This window comes from Callospermophilus lateralis, chromosome 6 (assembly GCF_048772815.1).
Source record: "Callospermophilus lateralis isolate mCalLat2 chromosome 6, mCalLat2.hap1, whole genome shotgun sequence".
Classification (NCBI taxonomy): domain Eukaryota; kingdom Metazoa; phylum Chordata; class Mammalia; order Rodentia; family Sciuridae; genus Callospermophilus; species Callospermophilus lateralis.
The window spans coordinates 108,398,320-108,425,783 of record NC_135310.1 but is presented as its reverse complement, the minus strand read 5'-3'; the positions used below and the strand labels follow the sequence as shown (position 1 = coordinate 108,425,783).

The window sequence follows — 27,464 nt, the reverse complement described above, 5'->3', positions numbered from 1 at the left end:
TCCTTAAAAAAAGAAAAAACCAACAAATAAATGATCTAATACTTCAACTCAAAATCCTAGAAAAAGAAGAGCAAAACAACAGCAAAAGAAGTAGAAGACAAGAAATAATTAAAATCAGAGCTGAAATTAATGAAATCGAAACGAAAGAAACAATTGAAAAAATTGACAAAACTAAAAGTTGGTTCTTTGAAAAAATAAATAAAATCGACAGACCCTTAGCCACGCTAACAAAGAGAAGAAGAGAGAGAACTCAAATTACCAGCATACGGGATGAAAAAGGCAATATCACAACAGACACTTCAGAAATACAGAAGATTATCAGAAATTATTTTGAATCCTTATACTCCAATAAAATAGAAGATAGTGAAGGCATCGATAAATTTCTTAAGTCATATGATTTGCCCAGATTGAGTCAGGAGGATATTGACAACCTAAACAGACCAATATCAATTGAGGAAATAGAAGATACCATCAAAAGACTACCAACTAAGAAAAGCCCAGGACCGGATGGGTATACAGCAGAGTTTTTCAAAACCTTTAAAGAGGAATTAACACCAATACTTTTCAAGCTATTTCAGGAAATAGAAAAAGAGGGAGAACTTCCAAATTCATTCTATGAGGCCAACATCACCCTGATTCCTAAAACAATGGGGTCTCTTCAGGGCCAGTCTCTGAGACATGCTTCCCAATGAAGCTCCGAGACCCAGGGTGAAGAACTTTTGCAACTGACATTTATGCTGGTGGTAAGCAGTAAGAAATGCCCACTTTCAGTCTACTGTGAAGATTCCCCTTTAGACTTAATTTTGAGCTTTTCTGCAGACCTCTACAGTAAGCCTTTCCTTCCAACGCAGGCCTCTCTCTGTGGCCTCCTCAGCACACAGGGTCCCAGATTTGTGCTCTCCTGGACAGTCATCTGGACCATTGCTCACCTTTACCCCCAGCCAGTCATGTTTGACTCCAGCCCTTTGACTCCATTTCTCAAATGGTCTTAGGCAGGTGTATCCCTTTCTTTTTTATCTTTCTCCATAGCCAGGGACCCATGTCCAGGCTGCTGAATCTCCTAGTTGGTCTCTCAGACAATAATTTCTTCATCTAATCCATCCATAATCACTGGAATCATGTGGCTTTTATCAGTCACTCTCTGTGCCGCCTCTCGGCCAGCAGGGATGCACTTGCTGATGTAGCTCTTCAGGCTTCCACACATGCTTGTCCCTCTGCCCCCACCAGCCACACTGCTCTCACAGGCTGTTCCACACTTATTCTTATCTCTGGTCTTTGGGTTTGTATGCAGGTTTCTATTCCCAGTAGCATTGGGAAAGAGTTTTCCCCAAATGCTATGTCCTGTGTCATGGCACCCATTTTTCCACATTCAGGTAGTGATCTAGGACTGATCAGGATACCCCTCTGTGCTAGGCCCTGCCAAATGCAGCATTATACATATATATATATATATATATATATATATATATATATATATATGTAATACACACACACACACATATATATATATATATAAATTGACTTTGTTTTTAATTTTAAAAAAATTATTAAAAAATGAAAATAAACCCAGATAATTCTATTAACATTTCCAAAGTAGTATGTACATAATAACATCTTTTAATCCTCTCAACAACTGTATAAAGAGGTGGGCACAGTGGCACATCTATAATCCCAGAAGCCTGAGAGGCTGGGGCAGGAGGATAGAAAGTTCAAAGCAACTTAGTGAGGCTCTTAGGCTCCCTAGCAACTTAGGGAGACCCTGTTAAAAAAAAAAAAGGCAGAGGGTGAGAGGAGGCTGAGGATGTGGCTCAATGGTTAAGTGCCCTGGATTTAATCCCTAGTACCAAAACGAAACAAAATGAACACAAACAAAAGCAAAAAACCCTGTAAGGTTATGACTCTGATAAATTGTGTGGGTGTGTGTGAGATGCCAATATATAACAAATATGTGACATATATATGTGATGTATTTATGATATGTATGTGTGTGTGTGTGTGTGTGTGTGCCACGCACGCGTGTGTATCTTAGAAGGCCAATGAGACTGTGCAACTGACTTAGGTTGAAGTCCATACTATATTGAAAATAAATATAAATTTATTCTACCTTTAAATATGATTTAATTCCAAACTCTAAAAATTTGGTCCAGCAGCTCAAAAGAAAATTCTTGACCTATTTTCTTTCTCTTGGAAACTTAATATGCTTGTGTCTATCATGAAGCCTTCAGAAGGAGAGAATATATATATATATATATATATATATATATATATATATATATATATATATATATATACACATACAGGAAAGGGAATGCCACTCAGGATTAGAGCCCAGTCCCAGCACCTCACTTTTTTGGCACCCCCAAAAATCAGAGACACCTTCACATGGCATCCTGCTAGAGGAAGCGCTCCTGTTCTTTCCTTTCGCCACTGTCCTGGAGAGCCAGGCTCTTTGTTGCTACTTACATTCCTGATTTGGGGGGCCTTGCAATGAGCCTTTCTATGGTCATTTCTTACTTCAGTGATTTTGTAAAAGTACCAAGTCCAATCCATCTTCTGCAGATGATGGGCTGACTCATTAACACTTCCCAAATGACTTGAGAGGCCCAAGAGCTCAGAGGACCATGTATAATAAATGGAAAACATATTTTCAGGGTGATTTATCATTGTCATAATTGTTTTTAAATGAAAGCATGCCTGGAAAAGTTTTGGAATGTCAAATTCTTAGATATGGAGGTGGTTTCCTCCCCATTGGCTGCCCCTCCCCCTTCCACAGTGAGTCCCATAAACATCAGGCTCAGGAGCACAGGGAAAATTACCTTTTGCAGCTGTGGGGTAAAACTGCTCCTGAGGATGCCAGCAGCCTGAGCCCTGGAAGAACTTGGTAAAAAGACAGAGCTGAAGCTCACCCACAAAAGAGTTTAATTAAGGGGCTGGGGTTGTGGCTCAGTAGTAGAGCGCCCGCCTCACATATGCGAGGCCCTAGGTTTGATCCTCACTCAGCACCACATAAAAATAAATGAGTGAAATAAAGGTATTGTGTCCAACTACAACTAAAAAATAAATATTGTTTAAAAGAATTTGATTAATAATAATAATAAAAGTCTTTCAAGCTAGGTGTGGTGGGTCACAGCGATAATCCTAGTAACTCAGGAGATTAAGGCAAGAAGATTGCAAATTCAAGGCCTGCCTCAGCAATTTAAGGAGACTCTGAGCAACTTAGTGAGATCCTGTTTCAAAATAACAAATAAAAAAGGACTGGGGATGTGGCTCAGTGGTAAAGTGCCCCTGGGTTCAGTTCTTTGTATCAGTAAAAAAAAAAAAAGTCTTTTAGAACCCCAAATGGCACATCTCGGGCTCTGGACCCATCACAGGGTACAAAAGTGCTCAAGGGGTTGTCAGAGGGGAAGGGGCAATGATATCTGTGTCAAAGCACAGTAAATTCAAGCTATGACAGGCCACTTCAGGGAAGGAAAGGACCCTCTGGATTATGCTAGGATTACAGAATGAAGGCTAAGTGAAGGAAAAGTAAAGTAAAGGATCAGAGAGGAGACAAAGAAAGGGAAGGAGAGGATGGGAGAGGAGAGAAGGGACAGGACAGGGAGAAGAGGGAGGGTATCCCAGCAGTGTTAGGACTTTCCCATGAGCATTTTGAGGGTTTAATAAATTGTGGTCCATTTCTCATTTCCAGCCCTGAGCAACAGTTGGGTCTGGCTACTGACACGTGAAGGGCTTTCACAGACACCTGTGTTTGACCTCAGGGCTAGGCTGCTCTCTTTTGCATTCTTGTGTCTGTTTTGGAGAACAAAGCTAAATAAATCAAGTTCCAATAGCCTAAAAATGATTGAATCATAATGGGATAGGTTAAGAAGTTTCATCTCCTAGAGAGGAGGCACCACCCCTCGGCCTGCAGACATTCACCAATAGGAATTCAGAAAGAGATAGCTAGGGCATACACATGTCAGCTCTTCATTTGTTTGCTCATTTTTACCAAGGGAGGAACTAGGCTCCATGCTAGGCTACAGAGACTGAAGAGGTCGAAAGGAAGCATCCAACTACTAGGGATGGCAAACAGGAAGTACAATCTTCACAATGGGCTGGGGCAGATGCAGAGATAGGAAATGTTTCAAGGGCGATAAGAATCCAGGGAAAGCATCCCTGACAGCCTGGGGAATGGGTGGATGGAAGGTCTCGCCCAGCAGGAGCTCAGGAAACTTGAGATGTGAGCAGGAGTCCTTCAGCCAAGCAAATGGAGATGACAGGCAGCAACTGTCCATGTGAAAGGGACTAGAAGTTGATCAAATGGGGAAAGCATTTCAAAAGACCCCAGGAACCAAGAACAGATGATTGGCTTTTAGCTCTAAGTCACTCCCAAGCTCATGAAAGCCCTTTATGGAGAGAAATGACAGGTTCATTTCTCTGAAAAGTTTATTGGATGGAGATGGAAAGATCAGGGCCCCAGGAATCCAGCCTGTAGATGTGCACATGATCCTCTGCAGGGTCATGCACTTGGGACCAGATGCCAAGTGTTATGATTCAAATGTGTCCCCAGAAGTTCACGTGTTGGAAGTATAATCTGCCTATTTAGATGTTAATGTTATTTAAAGGTGGTGCCTTTGAGAGACAACTAGGATTAGATGAGGTCATGAGTATGGGGGTCCTCTGATAGCATTAGTAACTTTTTAAGAAGAGCAACAGAGACTCAAGTTAGCACCTTCCTCTGTCTCACCACGTGATGCCCTCTACCCTGTCATGACACACAGGAAGCTACCCACCAGATGCTGTGCTCTCAGACTTGCCAGCCTCCAGAATCGTGAGACAAATAAACTCCTATTCTTTATGAATTCCCTGGTCTCAGATATTTCATTATAGCTACAAAAAACAGACTAAGACACAAAGATCAGTGTTTCTGTCTGCGGTCACAGCTCTCCCTATCCCAAACTCTCCAAAGGACAGAGTCTTATATCCAGACTACTTCTTTGCAGTTTAGTAGAAAATTAGAGTGGGAAATAGGAGAAAGACTGGAGTCTAGTGGTTAGTTAGGTTGGTTCACAAAGGGTTGAACGAGAAAAATTTTTAAAAGATGAGAAGAAGAAGTTGCTGGGTTGGGAGGACAGAAGCAAACTTTTGATTGGTGCTGGGGGACAGTTGAAGAGAGCCACAGGGAGGCCCTGGGGTTAGGAAGAGGTCATAAAGATGGGAAAGGAAAAGGAATCAAAATGTGTTGCAATGATCCATTTATTCATTTGATCAAGTAGAAAACGGAGTTCCTTTGGCAATCAAACTGCACTGTTTGACTCTGATGTTCTTAGAGACTGAATTATGGAGACCATAGTGTTTTTAAAAAGTTATAACACATTTCATTTGATTGGACTTAACAAAAGAGAGCACCATGCGAGCCAAATGTACATACCTGCTCGTTTTTGCCTTAGTGGTTCTACAGCAGCTAGTTCATGTTCCTGGAGAATCTGAAAGAAAGTTGTCAGTTAACAGTAAGAAGTCTTTTCATTTGGTTTCCTGCTCATGTGCCCCTAGGTATCTGAGCTGAGCTTAAGGCTGCAGATTTGGCGTCAGCACCCTGCACCCAGGGAGCACAGGCAGACAGGCAGCAATGGAATGATCAGGAAAACCACGAATTCACCTCTGTAGTGTGACCTAGGAGTGCACTTTCTATAGACCATTCTCGAGATCCAAAAGCAAAAGAAATCAATCATCATAGGTGAGTTTCTCAGTGTTTCTGCAGTTTGAGTTCTGTCAAGAAAGGTAAGTGATGATGTTCTAAACTTGTGTTCTTCCACCTAAGACTTAAAGCCTGAGTCATTCCACTGCCTTATAAGACAGGTCTAATTCTCTTCTCAGCATCCAGGCTGGTCGCACCTTGACATTTCTGCTGTATTAGGGTTTAGGAACTATGATTTCCTCCTCTAGTCCTTTTTCTCTTAGATGATTCTATTGGTATTTGTGGTAAAAACTAGGAGAGCTGCTCTAGACTCAGACTGCCTGCACACAGAGCTGGGCCACTTTACTAGCCATGTGAACTTGGGGAAGCTACTTATCTTCAATGAACCTCAGCTTTCTTTTCTCTAAAATGGAAACAATAGTGCCAACTTTCACAGGATTGTTATAAGAACGAAGCAAACTACAATATGGAATATACTAAGCTCTTAGTACACTTTAGTTATTATCACCTAGTTACAGTGGTTACAAGCAAGAACTCTGCAGATGTTCAGTTCCAAGCCTAGCTTCATTATAAAATGGATCTGTGACCTTGGGCATATTCCTTAACATCTCTGTGCCACAGTCCTAACCAAGAGTATGGTCTACTTTATAAGGCTATTGTAAAGATCCAATGGTTACTAAATGGAAAGAACTGAGAGTAGCTTTGGTTACATAGTAGGAGACTGGATTTGTCTCAATGAGGAAGTCTTTCTTGGCTCAGCAGGAAATTTCTCTCCTTCTTCTGCAACCTCCTTCTATCTCCCTCCTTTTCCATGAATAGTTGTCTGGCTTGTCTCCCTGCCCTTATTAAGTTACACTTATTAGATAAGGCCCATTCACAGCTCTGTGGGAGGTTTTGTCTTTCCTCTCCCTTATGCCCTTGGGAGACTCAGGTTGAAGGAAGTATTAAAGTCAGTAGGAAGTGGGGTGGGACCCTGTACCTGGACATTCATAATTGCCCTTGGAGAAATAAATACAGGCTTGATGGATGATGATTGGAATTTGGAAAGCCCAGTCTCTGCTCTTTTGCACTGAGGTTATTTTAGAAGTACTTAAGTATGCAGGAACTGAAGGCGCAAAGTCAATGTATAGGCTGGTTCCTGCTGGCTTCCTCTGGAGCCTGCTTTGGCCCTGTGCCCAGGCAGAAGGAAGGTTCTTCCGGACATTCCTGACTTCATCCTCCTGGGGGCCTGGGGGCAGGGAGCAGGTGGCTACCAGGAAGCTTCTCTGTCTGCTACTTGTGGGCTGTGGTTGGGGGACTCACAAGCCCAGGAGAACGTGACTTTCAGAGCTTACATTTGGAAGCTTTCCCAGATCAAATTTTATTGTCCCTGTTTTCCAAGGGGGACTTGCTACTGCCTGCTAAATGTTACAATCAAGGTCCGTTTTGGTTCTCTAATGCAGAGTATTTCAAATCCTGGCGAGAATGAGAATCACTTGCCTCTTCTTCCCCCAGTCTGATTTAATAGGTTCAAGGAAGGTGACGAAAACTGGCCTTTTAACCAGCGTATTCCTAGGTGTGAGGCCACCTTTTTGGGAAACACTGCGTTTTGAAGCTTTCTTGAGTCTTTTTGGTGATCATCTGCAATTCCAGCACACAGAGTGTTTGCAATTTTCTTTGCAAAGTGCTGCTTCTACATCCCTGTCACCTCCCACTTTTGTAATCAAGTGACAATTCACAGCTTCTCATGAGAGGAACTCTTTCAGTTAAGCCTGCAGTCATCAGAGCTAAATACAAAAAAGGCCCCTGATAGTAGTAAAGCCTCAGGGAGTTGGAGGAGGAGGTGGTGGTGGTGAGTAACCCCAACTGTCTCAGATTTGAGAAGGTACAAAGAGCTGGACTGCCAGTCATGGGACCTGGATTTGAATACAGAGGTACTAGAGTCACACCATGAACTGATTCTCACGACTTCAGCTCCCTACTAGCTGGAAAAGTCATTTACTTCTTCTAAGCCTCATTTTCTCACATTATGAAAAACAATCTGCGCAGAGGCACGTCATTCATGAGGGAGAACAGGTCCCCCTAGGCTCAGAAGGCTCAGCTGCATATTTACTTCAGACTAGAAAACAGGGCTCCCTGTCACCTCCCCCTGCATGTTCTGTGCAGAGGGACCCAGATGAGGATCTGAGCCACAGAGGCCAGCTCTGTCCATCCGGTGGGGATTTCCTGATGGCTGAGCCGGAAGAGACAAGGTCACCAATTCCAGGAAGCGCCCCACCTTTCAGACATGATGACTTTCCAAATAACTGAGGTGGAAGTGGAGTAGGGTGGCCTGAAGCAGGGTGGGCAATTAGTCAGGAATGAGAAGTGGCTTTGAACTCATGAAAAAGAAAATCCCCAGGGAACAGGATGGCAAACAAGGAGGTCACCAAGCCCCTGCCCCTGCATTTCAAATCACAGTCCTCCTCCCCGGAGTCCACCACCTGCTCCTCTTCTTTTTGACCTGGAATCCCAAGTTAGCATCTTTGCTCCCATGTTGTACAATTATCTCAGTAACAGACTTTTAGAATGTCCCCTTATATAAGGATATTAACATAGGGATTCATTTGTAGCAGAATATTAAAAATAACTACCAATTCAGAAGCCCTGGTGCTCTGAGCTAGTCACAGTGCTAAGGCATACATGTCTCAATGTTTAATCCTCACAACAAACCATTTAGGGAGATACTGTTGAGTCTTATTTATGGCAGGGGATTAGCTTCAGAGAGATGAAAAAACTGAATGAAGTCTCAGAAATTAGTGGGAGTCAAAGTTGGGCTTCAACCCAGACCTGCTGCCAATGAAGAACATATATAGGCTTGCTACTTCGAGGGTGGTCACTGGAGAAGGCACCTCTCCAACCCCACTCTGGGCTTACCCTGTTGAAATCTATATCTTAAGAGGGCCCCTGGAAGAATTTGAGTTGGAGAAGCAGCAGGCTAGACTGTTGCACTTGACAAATGCATCTCTCAATTCAAACCCAGCAGTCTTATTCCCAGTAAGCAAGAGATGGAACCAGCCCAAGTGCCATGGGTGGATGATGAATGAATAAAACATGGCACAGACTTACAAGGGAATTTTATCCAGTCTTAAAAGAGGAGGGAAATTTGTCATAGGCTGCAACAGGGACGAATCTTGAGGACATTATGCCAAGTGAAATAAGCCAGACACAAAAAGAGAAATATTGCATGATTCTGCTTATATTGTACCTAATGTAGACAGTAGTCAAATTTCATAGAGACAGAATGTAGAATGGTGGTTGCCAGGGACTGGGGAGAAAATGGGGAGGGTTGTTGTTCATTGGGTGAAGTTGTAATTTTGAAAGGTGAAACAATTTATGGAGATTGACTATGCAATGATGTGAATGCATGTGAAACTACCAAGATGTTCATTTAAAACTGGTTAAGATAATAAATGTTTTGCCATATGTATCTTATGTGGGCTTTTTTTATTGTTGTTGTTTTAAAAGCCCAGGTGTTGCACTTAAGAAAGTAAAAAGTCAGCTATGGGAACTGGGCAGCAGTTTATTGTAGTATAAATTGATCAGGCTAAAGTGAATCTCTCCAATGGGGCTCCTCAGCCTTTGGGTTATATGAAGACAGTGTATCTTTAGGGCAGATCTAGATGGAAAAAGTGGGAGACTTTGGGGTAGGCAAGCACTGGAAGTTTCCAGAGAGACAAAGTTCAAATTCCACCAACTTCCCTAAGAAGTTAGGTTGTATGCCTTGAGCGCCTATGTCACCTGGCAATGAAGGGACTTTTTTCAGACTGTCACTATAAACGTAGATTTGAAGTAAAGGGAGGAAAAAAGAATCCTGAAACAGAAGAAATCTAACCATGTTGCACAAATCAACGTAAGCTCTGACTTTCTCTCCACATACCTTGAATAACCACACTGACCCTGTGAATTCAAAAGTATAAAGTTTCCCTCCTCTATTTCTATGAGCAAGCTGCCACATGACATTGCATAGATTATACATGAATACTGGAGGCTAAGAGAAGACACCCCATGTATACCCTCAAAGTCATAAGTTAAAAAAAAAAGTAAAAAAAGACCAAGAAAACTAGATTGAACAATAAGAGACCTAAAACAGAAAGAACAATGAGAAAAAGCTCAAACATATTTTGTTTATAAGAGAACCATTAAAGCAGAATAATACACTAAAGGCTAAACAAAAATTAAAGGACAAAAACCAAGCAAACAGAAATAGAGAAGAAGGATTGACAATTGGAATAGAAGACAAAGGATTGCATCAAAAATAGCCACGTAGAACAAAGAGACAGATTTTGCAAAGCTAAAATGTACCACTGAAACTCTAACAATAGTGATAGAATAAAATAGAACTACAATATCTGAAACAAAAAGAATCAATAGGAAAATATAGTATTCCAATGTGAGGCACAAAAATAGCTAATACTGCTGTGCTCTTTATTATGTAATGGGCTTGAATTTAAGGCCTCTTCAAACTAGTTCAAATCTCATAACTATCATAGGAAGTCAGTACTACTGCCAGCATAATTTTACAGATGAAGAAACTGAATTACAAATCTTCCAAGATTTCTCAACCAGTTTCATACCCTGTCTCTAGAGCAGGGAAAAACCTAAGCATGGAATAATCAATAATTCCCATAAGGAGTAAGGGGCACTTGGTCACTCCCTTGATTAAGCTAAAATCTGTGAACCTTCCAAAAGCAAACAACCTGGGCAACTGTCACAAAGTTCTTAGATGATATCCATGGACTCTCAAGCTACAGCAATCTGTGACCATGACATGCATGCAAATCAATGTCTTTTGAAATATGTACTAGTCTGATGCTCAAGAGGAATCCTCTGAGGACATAAAATCTGTGCTTGGTCCTCCAAATTTGCTTTATTGTCATTGTCATTGTCACTGTGTGGAAGCCTAGAGGTTATGACTGAGTTAAGGTGGCCATCCTGGGAGATCTGTCTTATGCTGCACTTATGTTCCCTTGATACCACCACCGATTTCAGAATATGGCAAGATGTGGCCCGTAAATACACTAACAACCATTAACATCCAGTTGTCACCTCATTTACAACATTTTCTCAAAATCCCTTCCCAATTTCTTTGAAGAACCTGTCTGTGACATTCCCAGGAAATCCGAGAAATGTGACAGGAAAATTATAGCAGACATGGGTTTACTCACCGAAGGATGGACAGCAGACTCTAAGTTCAGTGTCGCTTGGGAAGAATAAATCACAGCAAACATGAAGCACAAAGTGGTTCTCCTCTGGGATTTCATTTCTTCACGTTCCAGTTGTTTTGCCTAAAACGGAAACAGGATGTCTTAGAGAGACCAACTTATTTATTACACAAGGAAAGAAGTAGCAAATCCTGACCTGAAGGTACAAGTGAATGTGAGAGAGTAGTCTCTGCCTTAGAACCTTGGGTGAGGAAAGATGGAGTGGGGCAAGGGAAGGCAGGTGGGCCCTACGCATGAGCACAGGATGGTAGTGGGTATCTGGGTATGTTTCCTACATACATGGAGAGAAGAAAAGAGATGGAAGGACGAAGAGAGAAAAGGAAAGCAAGAAAGAGGGAGGGACTACAGTAAGAAACGCCTTTCCTGTTGTGATCCAGTACACAGGGCACATGCACAAAAGGATTCAGAGAACACTACTCACTTTGCTACAAGTGGTGTACGTGGATATTTTCAACTCTATTCCATCCTATTTTGCCCTGTTTTTCTTTTAATTCTGGTAGGAGTCCATTACATTGACCTAATAATTTATATTAATAGGCTATGACTCATTATTATGAAGACTCCCGGACTTAGTCATAAAAATATAAGTTTATAACATGGTAACATATTCAATATAGAATACATAATATTAATATCACAATATAGCTCAGCTGATGTACTTATTTTTTAAATTGTCTCTTTATAATGCTGGTGGTGAAAAATGCACCATTTTTGGTAACCAGATTAATTATTATTACATTTAAAAATCAGAGTATTGCATGGAATCATACCAACCCTATTACCTCTGGAGACAAAGACAGTCTACTTTTGGCAGAATACTTTTCTCACTGGCCTTTTATGCCCACGTATTCGTTCAAAGAACAGTAGACTCTGAGACAGAGGATGTGGGTTAGGATACAGCATCGCTATAATTCACTGTGTCCTTAAGTAGTAGGTTACTTGTATTAGCAGAGTCCAAGTTTCCTCACCTGTAAAATGGAGGTAATTATACGTAGGGATAATATATCTCTAATTCTTTCACAGAATTTTCTGAGGTTCTAGAATGAGATTAAAAATCATGAAGAGCTCCAGAAATGCAGGCTGCTGTGATCACCACTCTGATGATCAGTGGAATTCAGAGGGTGGACATCAGAAGGTAGTCAATGAAGGGCAACCTTAGGGCAGTCACCAGGAAGGGCAGACCTTGGCGAGGACTCAGGGAGCACCAGGAAACCTTGGCCAGGATAATGCACTGGTGTTGGCCAAGATTTACATGCCAGAGAATTGTATTTCAATCACCAGCTGCTGACAGCCTCCTTTTCCTCTTCCCCCATGAAAAGCAGGGGAGCAAGGGGCTTTGGAAAACTGACCCAATTAGTAAATCTGGCTATCAAATACATTTTTTAAATTCTGCAACTCAGTGGTTTTGGGAAGATGCTCTGCAATTTTGGTTATGGGAAGAGATGTTTAACACCAGGTGTGTCTGCTGTAGGGAAATCAGAGCAATGAGTTACCAGGTTCTCCAATTAGAAATTTTCTCTACCTTATTAAAAGATTAAAAGAGAGTAGGCTCTTGTGGGTAAGGATAGTCTTTAGGAGGCAACTTCATCTTTTCAGGCCCCAACTTAGTGCAGGTTACTAGTTGGTTCCATACTAGACACTTAATCAAAGGGATGAGACTGCATAGTCAATGAACCTCCTAAGTACCCGACCCACAGAGAGGCACTCGGGTCCTAAAGGGACAAGAGCAGGCTCTGTATCTTTCTTTATTTCTTTTTTTTTGTGTGTGTGTGTGTGTGTGTGTGGTGCTGGGGATTGAACCTAGGGCCTTGTGCATGCAAGGTAAGCACTCTACCTACTGAGCTATATCCGCAGCCCTGGCAATGGCAATGTATCTTTCTGTCATTTCTTTATTTTGGTGGTACATTCCACTCCCCCCGTGTTTTTTTTTTTGTTGTTGTTGTTGTTAGAATTACCCAGATTTATACTGTCCCCAAATGGTCATGTCTGGTCCCTGTGTACAGGCCAATGGCCAATACTGTTCCATTTTCCCCTTCCTTTGGTATCCCCTGAGACAGTTCTTGATAAAATCAGCATTCTTTTTTCTGTTGACTCATTTGTTGACTTCCCCCCACCCCAAAATCACAATTCCAAAGAAACAGAGATAAAGAAAGGACCCCACCAAGGACAGGGGCTTGTTGTCTGGATCAGTTACACAGTAGGGTGAGGGGTTCTCCACTTGAATGAAAAGAGAATGACGCCACCACTTTTGGGGGGCTGGGGCAATAGTCACAATATTTGACACCAGTGTGGCACATGACACAGTTGGAGATTACTTCAGCTTTCAGAGTCACTGCTACATTTGGGGAGAGGCCTGAAGAAAAAGCTATAATCTTACACACACCCTCCAGCTCACAGGTGTTCTCAACTGAGGAAGCCAACAGAGATGTCAATTCAGCTAATGAGAAGAAAATCCGTAATCTTCTAGTTAAAAACATGAAGCATCCCTGCCCACATTCAAGGCAATTTGTCCTCAGTAGGGTGCCTTTGATAATAAGTCCCCTACAAGTTCCTATGTGTTCAAAGATTTCTGAAGTATAGGGTGACAAAAGACTGAGAGAGACAAAGAAAGGCAGGGAGAGAAAGAAAATTACCTGGCGGTCATTTCCAATCTCTTTCTCTTTTTAAATTAAAATACTGGACACTACTCAAACTTCCTGACTTCTATAAGCTGGCTATATCTAGGAAAAGCTGGGAAATATGATCTAATCCTCAGGTTGGCCCTGTGGAGCTGAGCAACTTCCTGGTCGACTCTGACTCTGTTTTCCTGTCTGTAAAAGAGGGAGAGCAAAGAAAGCGCATACTGACGTCACATGCCAGGAATAAGTCATGGGGACTCTCAGCCGAGCTGCACTTGGAGGATGAGGGTTGACATTCCTCTTCGAGGTCAGGAATGACATTCTGCCTGGTTACCTCTTAGGAAGCATCGCTGTGAACTTGGTCTGTTCTCCCAAACCTTACACACCACCAGTGCTTGAGAACTCCTCACTAGAACCTTTTGGCATCCTGACCCATGCCCATGTTATTTGGGGTGAAGAAGTGACCGTGAGAGGAGGTGAAAATAAGAGGGTTTGTGTGCCTGCAGGATCTGAAGCAGGGAGCACGTTCTCAATGTGGCCTCATTGACGGGGTCTGATGACTCAGAGCCCTCATGAGGTCACCAGGCCTAGAGGTTGCCAGCACAGCAATGGTGGGAGTCTTTCTGGAAATGCGTGGCTTGCTAAGCTCCACATGGCTCCTCCTCCCTGTGTCCTCTCAGTCATTCCCACCTCCTCGCACCCACACCCACACCCCTCTGTTTCTCAGATGGGAAAACTAAGCCCCCTCTAGGGCTGAGTGTCTCAAAGGCAGACGGGAACTGAGTGGTCTGAACTCCAGAGATCAGCAGTGATTCTGAAAATTCTAACTCACAATATTGTCCGATAATCAGGAAGACTATCTCTGATGGAATTATGAATAGTGTTGGTGGAAATGATGATCACAGACCCCAGTCATTGTTAAGTGGGCACTGCGTTCCAGCATGATGTGAGGTGCTGAGCTCTTTGCAAGGACTGTCACTCAACCTTCTCCATGATCTTACAGCTCTTCTAAATTATCCCCACTTTTCAGATATGAAAATGGGAGCTTTGTGAGTAGCTCACTAAGGCCACACCGCAGATATATGGCAGTGGCAAAATTATAAATTAAACAGTTTTAATCTCCTGGAGAAAGGTGCCATTTGAACTAAGAGATCTTCTTGTTTGGACATCAACAAGAGTAAAAAGGAATATTTTTCTGTATATATAAACAACTGACTAGGAACTGGAAATACGAGTTCAAATCTCACTTTGCCTCTAAAAGCGTGTGACATGGGGCATGTCACTTCATCTCTTTGAGTCTGAGTTTTCTTATTGTCAAAGTCGGAAACTTGACTGAATTCAATGATTTCAAAAGTGGGGTACAAGAGCTGGCCTTTGAAGGTCCCATTACTGTTCTAAGAGTCTAAATTCCTTACAGTTAATGCAGCCTCACCTGGGTTATCTTCAGGGCCTCACTGTAATTATCTCTTACATATATTCAACCCATCTGTGACTACATCGTCCTGGCCTTCCATGCCACTCATATGCACCCTGGCAATAGTTGTCATCCTTTGCCTCTTTGCCGCATCTCTGCATGGATGCAACACTGACTTTCAGGAAACCCTCTTTCCCCAGGTCACTCCCTGTCAGTTCCTTGCTGCTTTCAGAATAAAGACAATCACTCACTTTCTAGGCCTTCCATGACCTGAAGTTTATTTTTTAAGAGTCAGCAAACCAATAAGCATCCATCACATTTTTCTTCCAAAGTTCGTTGCTTTTTTCAAAATCTAAAATACTGCAAGAGATTTTTTTCCCATGTGCATGCAAAAGTGAAAAAACAAAAACTGATCTTGAGAATTAACCATGAAGAAAGAGAGAAACAATTATCATCAAACTACTGTTTAGTTAGTGTGTGGTAAAAGCAAAAAAAAAAAAAAAGAAGACAAAACAAAAAACAACAACAACAACAAAAAAACTCCTAACATTTATTTGGCACTAATCTCCTTTCCTTCTTGTCCCCTCGGTTCAGCACAATCACTGTATACACAAACTCTACCCATCCTTCAATGCCCTGGTAAAAGCTACCCCCTAGACAAAGGCTTCCTATCTGTGTCTCCACTTTCCCTAACACCTACACAGACTTAATGTAGGCCTTCACCCTCCTGTTTCTATTATGTTTATTGATGTAAATTTTCCATGAAGAAAACCTGTTTATTCCCTCACTTATCTATTCATTTGTAAGTTTGTTCACTGAACAAACATTAGTTAAGTCCTGCTAAGTGCCAGGTGTTCCACTAGGTGCAGAGGAAATAGTAAACAGGGCAATGATCCCTGTGTCCATGGAGCTTGGAGTCTAATGAATTATTATTAAAGAATGAATTACTCAATTTTCTACAAAGGGAAAGTGCTTCCAAGGAGAAAAATCAAAATACTAATATTTCTGGATAACATATTATGCACCAGGAACTCTGGTGAGCACAGACTGTTTTAACTCACTTAACCTTTACCACACCAAGGAAATGGTTGCACTATGGTGTCTAACTAATAGTATGAGAGAAAATTAACAGAGCCTCTGAGTGGTTAAATAATTTGCCTGAGCCAGAAGTTCAACCTAAAATGTCTAATTCAAGGACAATGTCACTCAGTCCTCTCCATGATCCTTTTAATCACTGAGCTGAACTGTCTAAAAATGCTTATAAACAACTGGAGCTGTAGCTCAATGGTTGAGCACTTGCATAGCATGTGCAAGACCCTAGGTTTGATTCTCAACACTGCAAATCAATAAATAAGTCACCTACAACAGAGGGATGTGAGCTGGTCTTAGAAGTGTGAAAGATGTGCTAGAGGAAGCATTTAATTGAGATGAACATGAAGCATGAATTGGAGTTAGCTGAAAACAAAAGGGAGGTTGGCAGGAGGGGAGAAAGAGGCTTCCAGGTGGAAAACAGATCACGGGTAGAGGCCCTGAGGTGTGGGAAAAGCATGGCACTTTCAAGGCACTGCAAGGAGTTCTGGGTGGCTGGAACACTGAAAGGAAACAGAAGACCAGTTTGGAGTGAGGAGAGCGGAGGCCAGAGCGTGGGAATTGCAACCACAGGCTTGGTCAGATTGATTAGGAAGACAGTCGAGAGAGTAGAAAAGGTGGCCTAGGACCCAGTTCCACATAATTCCAACAACTTTTGTCCAGTTAAAGAAGATGGTAACACCACGATGTTTGGGAATGAAATTAGAGAGGCAGGCAGTAAAGGAGGTGAGAGGAGTCATGAAGCTGGGAGGGTTGAGTGTCAAGAAGGAAGGCATGCTCAACTGTATCCAATGATGCTAAGGGGTCCATGAAGGAGGGACTGAGATTGCTTATTGGGTTTGGAGATATGACATGTTCTTATCAAGGGGAAATCTCATTGGGGTTTGGGGTGGGAATCATATTGGGAAGAGTTGTAAAGTGGGTATGAAATGGGGACTTGGAGATGGTGAGCCCATGAGAATCAAAAAACTTTGGTTTCAAGTGGCAGAGAGAGCAGAGGTTCTTCCCATGTGTAAGCTGCTTAGCTTTCATCTCACACACAGAGGTTATGTTATATCATAGCTTTTCCTTTAAGAAAGGAACCAAGGGCTGGGGTTGTGGTTCAGAGTTACAGCGCTCGCCTAGCATGGATGAGGCACTGGGTTTGATCCTCAGCACCACATAAAGTAAAAAATAAAGACATTGTGTTCACCTATAACTAATATATAATATATATATATATATATATATATATATATATATATATATATATATATATATATAAAGAAAGGAACTAATTGTAATGCATGCTAGGATAATATCAAGGGAAGCATGCTTTGTACCACCCCTTGGCCTACTGCTGGCTAATTAGACATGCTATTTACCCTTCAAAAGAAACCAAAGACCTGGCTCCTTACCTCCCTCTACCCCTATATTCTAGTGTATAACCTGCACAGGCAGCTCTTTATTTAAACACGTACTTATCAAAATAGAGACTAGGTTAAGAAATTGAGAATAGATATGCACCTATACCATTCTACTGTTGGAGAATAATTCAAAACAGAGTTGCTGATGGTGGGTGATGGATTTTAGTACCAAATTTCTGGAGGATGGTGTGTTTGTCTGATTTTTGTCACTGTGACAAAATATCTGACAAGAACAACTTGGGAAGGAAAGATTTATTTTGACTCCTGGTTTCAGTCCATGGTTGGCTGGCTCCAAGGCAGAAATATCATGGTAGAAGGGCACAACACAAGAAAGCTGTTCAGCTCCTGACAGCCGAAAGCAGAGAAAGAGAGAGAGTGAGAGGAAGGTCTAGGGGCAAGATATAGTCCCCAGAAACAGACTCCTCAGGATCCACTTCCACCAACAATGTCCCACCTGCCTAATTTCCACCACCTCCAGTAGTCCATTCAGATTATTAGTCCATCAAGTGTATTAATTCACTGATGAGGTTAGAGCCCTCATGATTCAATCATTTCCTAAAGGTCCCACCTCTAAATGTTGCTGCATTGGGGAACAAGTCCTCAACACATGAGATAGAAGGGACATTCCAGACCCAAACAGTCATTGCAAACTTGTTCGAGGTTATTACTTTTTGCTCATTTCCACAAGGCTGCTGCAAAAAGGATAGGGTGCCATCAATAACCTCCCTCCTGAATTGTACAAATATGGATTAAAAATCCTCAAGTGCCTTCACCAGATCTGTATTTCCAACTGTAGAAATGATAAGGCTTATCTTTGCAGACCTTATTTAATTAGATGATTCATTCTTTGCACATGCAGAACTACAAGCTAAATATTTATTTAACACAAACGTGAAACACAATACCAATTAAAGAACTGTATTGAAGTGGGTTTTTTTTTTTTTCCTATTTAATTTTCCTTTGCCTTGAAATAAGGTTCTGTGGCAGCATTGTGTCAGAGCGGCTCAGCACTATCAGATTACAGAGGAACATTTGTTTGTACACAATGGGATCAAGTTTTCCAAAACACACTGCACATGTGGGCAGTGTTGATAACCTTTTATCCTTCTTTCCTTGTTGTAAGTCACTAGGGGATTTTAACCTTTAAGCAAAAGATTGCTATCGTTAGGAAAACACTAAGTTCAACTCTGCTCCTATCTAGTCTATCTTGTTGCCTTAATTTATCACGTGGAGGGGTTTCCCGATGCCAGGCAAAACAATACTAGGCATGCATTCCAATTGCACATGGAGGGCAGCCCAGTACTTGGCTGCAGGGATGGATTGACCATCAGAGGGCCTGGGAGTGGGTTCAAGCTTTACCATGCTGTGGTTCTACTGTTGTCTAGGTGGGAATTTTAACAACCACAACAATAAAAATCAATCAGAAGAGTTTCTGGCCACCATTCAGGAGCAGAGACCTGGGGTCTGCTGCTGGGCCAGATGTTAGCAATTCTATTGCTGACCAGTGGAGAGACCTAGGGAGGACCCAAGTGGGAAGAGGCTGGGTGGCTGAGACAGAGATTGGGAGAAGGGTACACTTGAGGCACCCTGGGGTCTTAAGCCAGAATTTATTCACATAGTTTAAAATATTTCAACATTTTAATCACTGGAAGGACCATCTTAGCCTTCTATGGCTCCTTGCTATATATCCCTTGGCCACAGCATCTCCTTGAGACCTAACATGGCTATCTTTGGCTCTGGCTTTACTTCTCTTAAAATTTCATTTCTCCCTTTAAGGATTTTGTTAGACTTTAATGATAAGGCATGAGCTACTCAACATGGAAAAAAAAAAAGTGTGACTTTTTTTTCCCCTGAAAAATACAATACCCCTACCTTTCCAAGATTTAATTTGATCAATCTGACTTCAGTCCTCATTATGAAAAGAACTTTACAAAGCAAGTTCACTAAACTACTTCCCTAGTTCCCTGTCCGCCATCCCTGTCCCCCTGGATCCTGCTGGGTACTGCTGCCATCCTTGGCCTCCTCCTCTCTGCCACACCTTCTTCCTTTCCTGTTTCTCCCATTGCTCCAGTTTCTGCTCATCTCCTCCTCTTTCCACCACTCCATCCACCTGACCTTACAGCCACCACACTGTGAACTCTGCTAAATATCTCTCCTTGGTCCTGGCTTTTTTCTCTTGATTGCCTTTCTCTTAGGGAGCTTGTCTACTTTCATATTTTTAATTATCAATTTATGTGAGCATTCCCAAAACTTTATTTCCACCCTGGCCTCTTTGCTAAATATTAGACACCAATCTTCCACTGTGCTACTTTCCTGTGGGTCTAAATTGGATTCATCTAAAGATGAACTTGTCTTCTCTCTACCACTGTCTCTTGACCCATCTCTCCCGAGACTTGCCAACCACCAGCTTCATTCTCCAGGTTCCCAGCTCTCAGCTCCATGGGGCTTCTTGGACACAATAAGCAAGGGCAGGAGTAGGAGCCCCCATTCAACCAGTCACCACGTTGTCAAGGCACTGTTGCGGGCACTCTCAGAGCTCTCGTTCTTCTCCAGGACCAGCCTATTTGGCTTGGATGTTATCCCCTCACACCAGGATGGATGGCAGCAGAGATTTCCTGAATGGACCCCTCTCTTCTTTTCCCCCTGACACATAGTCCAGCACAACAGCAGCTGGCAAATCTACCTAGAACACTATTTTCCCTCGGTAGCCAATATATCCTATTCAAGTGCTTTAAACATTCTCAAATACCCTGAGGATGTTCAGACTATTTCCTGAAAAGCCTGAACCACCACTACCTAATGTAAAGCCATTAACCCCTAGATAGAGAACAGACTAACCCGCTACCAAGTTTTTTTTAATTGCACCTTCTTTTGCAATATATTTTATAAATACTAACAATAACTATTGTTTGAGGATTGCTACCTCTCAGCTTCTTCCCACGCTGTCCTCAGCAAGTGAAATGCTTTATTCTTTCTTTCTTAGCTTCACCCATCATTTCAAATCTTGCTTTTCCACTTTGTTAACAACAGTAAAAATAATTTTATGCCAGTCATTAGACAAAACACTTTGCAGGTCCTAGACTCAAACCTTATGATCTTATATTGTGAGAACTATTATTACCCCCATTTTTCAGATAAGGAAATTGAGGCTTAGGTAAAGTAAGTAATACAGCCCAGGTCACACAGCAAGTAGCTGAGTTTGCTGCCAACATGTGAATGTTTAACTTTTATAGCATGCCGTCTGTTGTCTTCTCCAGAGATAGATAATTCTCTGAACTACACTGTATTTCTCTTCTCGGATACTTATTGGGCTGCACTGTTGTGGTCTTTGTAGCATGGCACACAAGCATACAGACTCTGAGGTCAGACTGCCTGAGATGGAATTCGGACTGTACTGCTTCCCACAGCATTTACCTCAGGCAATTGACTTAACCTTAGTGTGTTCCCTTATTTCTAAAATAGGGATGATAATAATATCTGAGGCACAGGATTATTATGCTGGGAGCCATTAGCCAAGTAGGTATGACAATTTCCTTGCCAGCGCACCCCATGTTAATTGTGGTAGTGCTGGCATATCTTTGCTGATGGTGTCACCAGTCAGTGACGGGTATGATCCAGTTGCAGTGGTATCAACCTAAGACAGGAGGTTGACGCCTAAAGGTCAGTTTTCCGATGACGGGTAAGAACCATATGTTGAATTGGACAACCTACCAGGCACGGTCCTTAAGCCACATTACTTGTTGTTTAATTAATCAGAAGGGGGGAGATGCTGGGAGCCATTAGCCAAGTAGGTATGACAATTTCCTTGCCAGCGTACCCCATGTTACTTAGTGGAAGGACTCGTGGAAATAGGACATTTTGCAGTAACACTGCATGTAAGGTGACCTTGCTCAAGGAGCAGGGTGATCCGGGTTTAGGGCGGTTCCAGGTTTAAGATTATTCCTGCTGGGAATAGGGCGTATCCTGCTGCCTGAGTTCCCCTTGAGTCTCTCCCGGGACTCAGAGAGTTTTTGGGAGGCAGAGGAGGTGGATTTGGGCAGAGAACATGGATTTCCCCAGAACGTGATTGTAGAGTGTCGGTGTGAGATCGGGAATAAAGAATTGCTGTTTGAATCTACAAAGCTGTGAGTGGCTCGTGATTTTGTGCCCAGCCAGACTGCGGCATTATTAGAACCACTAAATTAATAAACAATCATTGCAAAGTGCTTAGCATGGTATCTACCACGTAGTAAGCACTCATCTATATCACCTATCATTAGAATTCTCAGTGCCAGCACCTTGTGTCCCACGAGGCATTTAAGCTAATCATAGGAAAGTATTTTCCGCCTTTGAAATCCCACAGCATTTGCAAGTCTCTCTACTGTACATAGTTTCACTAGGCTGTGATTTTAAAGGTTTCACTTCTGTGATTCTCTTTTAGGAAATAGGCAAGATTCCAGGTTGTTTTTTTTTTTTTTTTTTTTTTTTTAACCATCATGAGCAGAGTCATACGATGTGATTTGAAGTGCTGAGCTGGTAAATAACTCATCAATTCATGGTGTACCAGTAGACAATGTATATACTTAGTAATCCTTCTAGGAGCACCCACTCTGTGCAGAAACTCATAGGCACTAGGAAAAACGAGATCCATACATAAGAGCCCCACCCCTGGTGCTGTCTATAACAGAAACAAACATTATGCTGACCAGCATTACTAATTTGAACTATATCGAGAAATGTCAAGAGAGGGAAAGGAACATACTTTATGATTTTAAAAAACAGCCCTGATTTATTGGTTATTCACATTTAATTCAATCCAGAAAGTGTCAGATCCTGCAAAGAATAATTAGTATTTCTTATTTCCTTCTTCTAGGTATTGGGACACAACACAAAGTGACCTTGAGTAAAATGTATGAGCCCCATAGTCATCTGGCATGAGAAGAGCACATTCTGTTTGCCTGGTACATTTCACTGGATTCTGTAAAATCCACAAGTAACAGGGAGTCACTGTATCTGCAATGAAATCAATTCAAACTGTGTGGAGCCAGGAATCTCCTCTTCATTCTCACACACAGCTGTGTCTGTTCCTCAGATAAACAACAGTGGCCAGAATTCTAATACCTTTCCAGAATCATGAAAGGTAACGCTTCTGCTTCTCAATTTAAGCACTTCATCTCTTATAGCTAGGACTCAACCCCAGCTGCATAATGGAATCAATTTGGGGATTAAAAAACAAAACCAAAAAAACAACAAGCCAAGGCCTCTTCCCCCCAGAGATTCTGGCTCAGTTTCTCTGGGAAAAATGTCTGGACATTGCTTTCTTTTTATGAAGCTCCTGGGATGATACTAACGGACAGCAGGTATTCAAGTCTACAAATATCTAAAGCAGGAAATAGTTTGATGTACCTTCAAGATTCCCAGCAAAACATCTACCCTGTTGCTACAAAACATGCAGAATCCAGCCAATCATTGATTCTCTATTCCATGTAACTTTTATGCTCATATTACCAACCAAGAGTGGGGGTGAAAAGCCAGTGATCTGAGTGTATTTTCATCTCAGTGCCCACAAAGATTCATTGTGTGAACCTGGGTAAATTAAATTAAGCTCTGCACCTCTAATTTTTGTATTCCATAAAGTAGGAATAAAATGCATGCTTTACTTGTGGCATAGTGAAAGGAGAGGTATAAAACTATTTTAAGAACTAAAAAGTTGCATATAGATACAAGAGATTGATTTTTTTTTTTTTTTTTTTTACAGGAAATTGATCAGCCTTACCAAGCAGAGTAGGTGTGACCACATGATAACTTTTGACTGCTATGGAATGCCTCCAAGTACCATGTGGTCCAGTGTGTGATATTACTATATTATTGCCATTACTCAGTAAGAGTCATACTCGGTGAGTGCAGGATTAGACCACAAGGCCTCAGTGGGGCTAACACTCTTCGTTGAAATTATTAATCAGATTAGTCACTGGTCTGGAGAAAAGACAGGCAGACAGCTTTAACAAGATAGTGTACGATAGAATCTCTAAAACCAGCAGGGCCAAGTGGAGAAATCTTAGGGCAAACAAACTAGCAGTGGATATATTTTGTAGTTCCTCTTGGGTTTCATGTTGCTGCTTGGTACCAACTCTAAAATCTCAGTCCATGACCCATATTATTATTATTTTTTCTCATTCACTTGTCTCTTAACAATATACAGGAGATTGGGGGATCTAAAAGGTCACCTTCAGTGGGATGTGGAGGTGTTTGCCTGTAATCCCAGCTATTCAGGAGGCTGAGACAGGAGGATTTCAAGTTCAAGGCCAGCCTGGGCAACATTGTGAGACCTTGTCTCAAAATAAAAATAAAAAGGGATAGGGATGTAGCTCAGTGGTAAAGCACCCCTGAGTTCAATTCCCAGTTCCACAAAAAAATAAAAATAAACAAAATAAAATAAAATGCCACCTTTTAAAAGACTGAAAATGATGAAAAATGAACATCTCTTTTCAATGCATTTATTATCCATTGGATAAAAAGGGAATCTCTCCTACCGTTGTCCCAGTTTCCCTATGGCAGCCACTTTATCCATCCATCCATGTACCCATCAATCTATATAAATCATTTCCTTAAATTTTATTTTCTCCCCTTTCATTTCCAGAATAAAGCTGTCTCTGATGTTTTTTAAGGAAAAGCCCAAACCACTAGTTGGCAAATCTAGAGCTTTGTCATTGAGAAGTTGTTATTAATATCAATAATCACCAAAATCAAACCAAAGCAGAAGTAGCAATGATAAAAATGAGTGAAACTCTCAGACTGTGCTAAGTGTTTAAAGAGCTACTTGTGTCCCCCCTGGGTCATTTTAACCTTTCACAGTGTTGTCATGGGTCAGCACAGGAATCTAAGAGAAAATATTGTGTTCCTGTACCCAGCTTGTCGTAAGAGCTGGGAAGAACGGGGGGGGGGGGAGCCCTTTTAATTGGTAAAGCAGCAAAGAATTGATGGGATAATCTTGGGGGTATGCACATTGGGAAACATAGGTCTTGAAAAACTAAGCAGTCTTTTAAAGTAAGAATATATTTATGTATTACTAATGTGATTTGAAAATGAAAAAAAAAATCAACTGCATTGACCCCTTAAGAAAGGAAAAATAGCTATTGTGAAGGTGCGTGGCCTGGCTTTATAGAAAATCTAAGAAAGCATAGTTTAAAAAGCAAACCATACATTATAGAGTTTTTCCTTCTTTCCAGGATGTTCAAAATAAGTCTGCCCAGATCTTAAGCCCCAACACTCTCACTAACCTTCTTCCCTGCTCTGACCATAAGCTCTCGTCCCATCAGACATGGCTAGGAGTTCTCCCTCACCCTGACCCTGGACTGGGAGCTGAGAGAAGATGCCAGGCTCCTCCTGCTATCTAGATGCAGTATCCCCCTTCTCAGAACAACCACAATGGCTACCTGGCCATGGAAACGCTCCGGGCGGGACAACAGTATGCTAGTTCACAGACGCCCTAGTCCTGGTGGTATTTTCTGGCTCAGGGATGGGAGAATTCATTTTTAAAACAGCCAACAGTCTATACTAAAGAGAAAATCCAACAGGATCCTGGCTAGCTGTCTGACCTCAATCTTCCTAAACAGAGTCTTATCACCTGGACCAATGATGTGCACAGTGCTCTTGACAACACACCTTCCCTTCCCAGCACATGCCACAGCTAAGAAAAAAAAAAAAAAAAATCAAGCAAAGAGAATTAAACTTGGAAGATAAGCCTTAAGAGGAATGCAGAAGTGACTCAGGTCCCTCAGAGGGCTTGCTTCAATGGGAGACAGACCGCAGCAGGAGAAACACTTGTTACCTGTGCAGGACCGAAGTCCCCAGACTGGCTCCTTCTTCTGATCGGACGTTGAAAAGCTTTTCCTATGAAGCCATTTGCCCTGTAGCCTCCTCAGGGACTACCTCACGCCCAGTGGAGAAAGTGCCGAGCAGGACTCATGGTAAACTTTCAGCAGGACCGGCAGCTCCTGTGCCTCAGCTTAAACCTCACTGGGGTCTCCCCTAGCTGGGATCCTCCAAGCCTCTCAGAACCATCCCCGAGAGCCTTGCTGCTGTTAAAAACAAAATGTAATTTCCTGATCCTCTTCCCCCGATGGCGTGTGCAGTTTCCCTCCCGCCCAAGGGAAGTCCTTCAGATTCTCTTATCTGGAAACCTCTCCACCAAGTGGACAGACTTGTTTGGCCAATGCCCCTTATTCTTGCTTTTCTTTCTCCGAACAGGGAAAAAAAAAAAAAATCAGAAAAACGAAACCAGTGCAAACCAAAACTGGGTTGGAGCTAGTGAGTGGTGCTGGATGCTGGGTTTAAAACTTCGAAAGATGACCACCAGCTTAGATTGCGTGGGGAAGATTTATGTCATCCGTGAGCTCCTCGCCTCCAGCAGCGTCAAGAAGTCAGAGAATAAAAGAATCCCCACAGGTTGGGAGACCTGACCCTGGGTTTGAGGAGGGCTGCACTTCACATATGCCACATCAGGGGAATGTCTAGTTCTCCTAGGTGTCCTGGGAAACTGAACATTTATGCATCAGGTTACACATTCAGTGACGCTTTAATATCATTTCGATAACACTGATATTTAAAGATAAGGAGACATGGAAAAGGTCCATTTGGCAAGGTGCAGTCAGGTGGTTGTTTTTTTCTGAGCTGGAATTAACCCTATCCATCCTCACTTTACAAGTCAGGTCACTGAGGTCCAAGGAGAAATAGTGGTCTTGTCAAAGTCAGACTATTGATGGAAAGTGATAGATTATCATCTAATTGTTCTTAAACTTTTTTTGCGGGGGAATGCTATTCAAATGCTGTTGGATATCTAGAGCTCAGCCCACAAAAAGGTTGATGAACGAGGTGTGGCCTGGAGTGCAGGAATCTGCATGGGAAATAAGTCCCCCAGGGGAGCCTGATGCAGGCAGTCCCAAGATGGTATTTAGAGAAGCCCTCATAACATAGGACTGGGAGTCAGACTGTAGGGATTCTAACCGCACTCCCACCCAGATCTATTTATGTGGCCTTATGCACTTCAGTTGACCTCCTTAGGGTTCAGTTTTACCATGTATGAAAGTGGGATAATAATCATGCTGACTTCATCATAGGCTCTGGGAAGCTCAAGAAAAACTTAAGCAAGGTTAGTGGTTATCTGGCTCTACTGCCTCTGAGGGTATATCTGTCACTGCTCCCACCCCTGTCCTGCCTCTCTCTGACCTTGTTCTCTTTCCTTTCTTACCATCTGAAACTAGGGTACAGCACCCATAGACTAGAGACAAAAGTCAAATATAGGCATCCCTCAGGGATTGGCTTCAGGAGCCCCAGTACACGCCAAAGTCCACAGATGCTCAAGTCTCTTATATAAACTGGCGTAGTATTTGCCTATAACAGCTTACACACATCCTCCCGTGTAATTTGAATCATCTAGGTTACTTATAATACCTAATAAACCAAATATGGTGTAAATGCTCTGTAAATAGCTGTTCTATTGTGTTGTTTAGAAAATAACGACAAATAGTCTATACATGTTCTGTACAGATGTAATTTTTTTCTCCTAGATATTTTCAATTCAAGATGGGTGGGTGGAATTCATGGATACTGAACCAACAGCATGTGGAAGGCTGACAATATTTGAATAAAGAACCTTTTGAACCTTCAAAATTTATTTTCCTCTTCTAAGGTGTTGATTCTCAATTGCATTCTACAGAACAAATTGGATATATTTTGCCAGAAAAAACAAGCAGCTGTCAGAGTGAGCCCCTGGCAATGCTTCTTCTAAAATGCTCCACTTGCACTTCGGTGGCTGGGTGCAGTTGGCTTCCTGACATGGAATGAGGCATTGTCAAAGTGGTTGTCCCTTCCCCGAGGAGCAATTCCTCTCACCCGCAGGCTCCTGCTTGTTGCTAGGAACACTCTGTGCTCCCTGCACACACTTTACAATGAAAACAAACGCAAATTAAAAAAAAAAAAAAATAGAAGCACCATATGGTCTCGGCTGCAGCCCAGAATAAACTGCTGATGGAGAGA

General features: G+C 42.1%; 1 protein-coding gene across 6 annotated transcripts in view; it reads right to left on the bottom strand.

Moving 5' to 3' along the window:
• The window catches only part of Adgrf5 (adhesion G protein-coupled receptor F5), a 91,747-nt gene that overhangs the window by 42,102 nt on the left and 22,181 nt on the right, over positions 1-27,464 (bottom strand). For 5 of the 6 annotated variants that reach the window (XM_076858613.2, XM_076858617.2, XM_076858615.2 and 2 more), the window contains exons 2-3: positions 10,864-10,983; positions 5,411-5,465 (exon numbers count right to left, since the gene is read on the bottom strand). In XM_076858613.2, coding sequence (XP_076714728.1) covers positions 5,411-5,465; positions 10,864-10,959 — 151 coding nt within the window. In that variant the 5' untranslated portion in view covers positions 10,960-10,983. Of the gene's footprint in view, positions 1-5,410; positions 5,466-10,863; positions 10,984-25,257; positions 25,606-27,464 lie in introns of those variants that run through there. The other variant, XM_076858614.2, reaches the window with a different exon arrangement.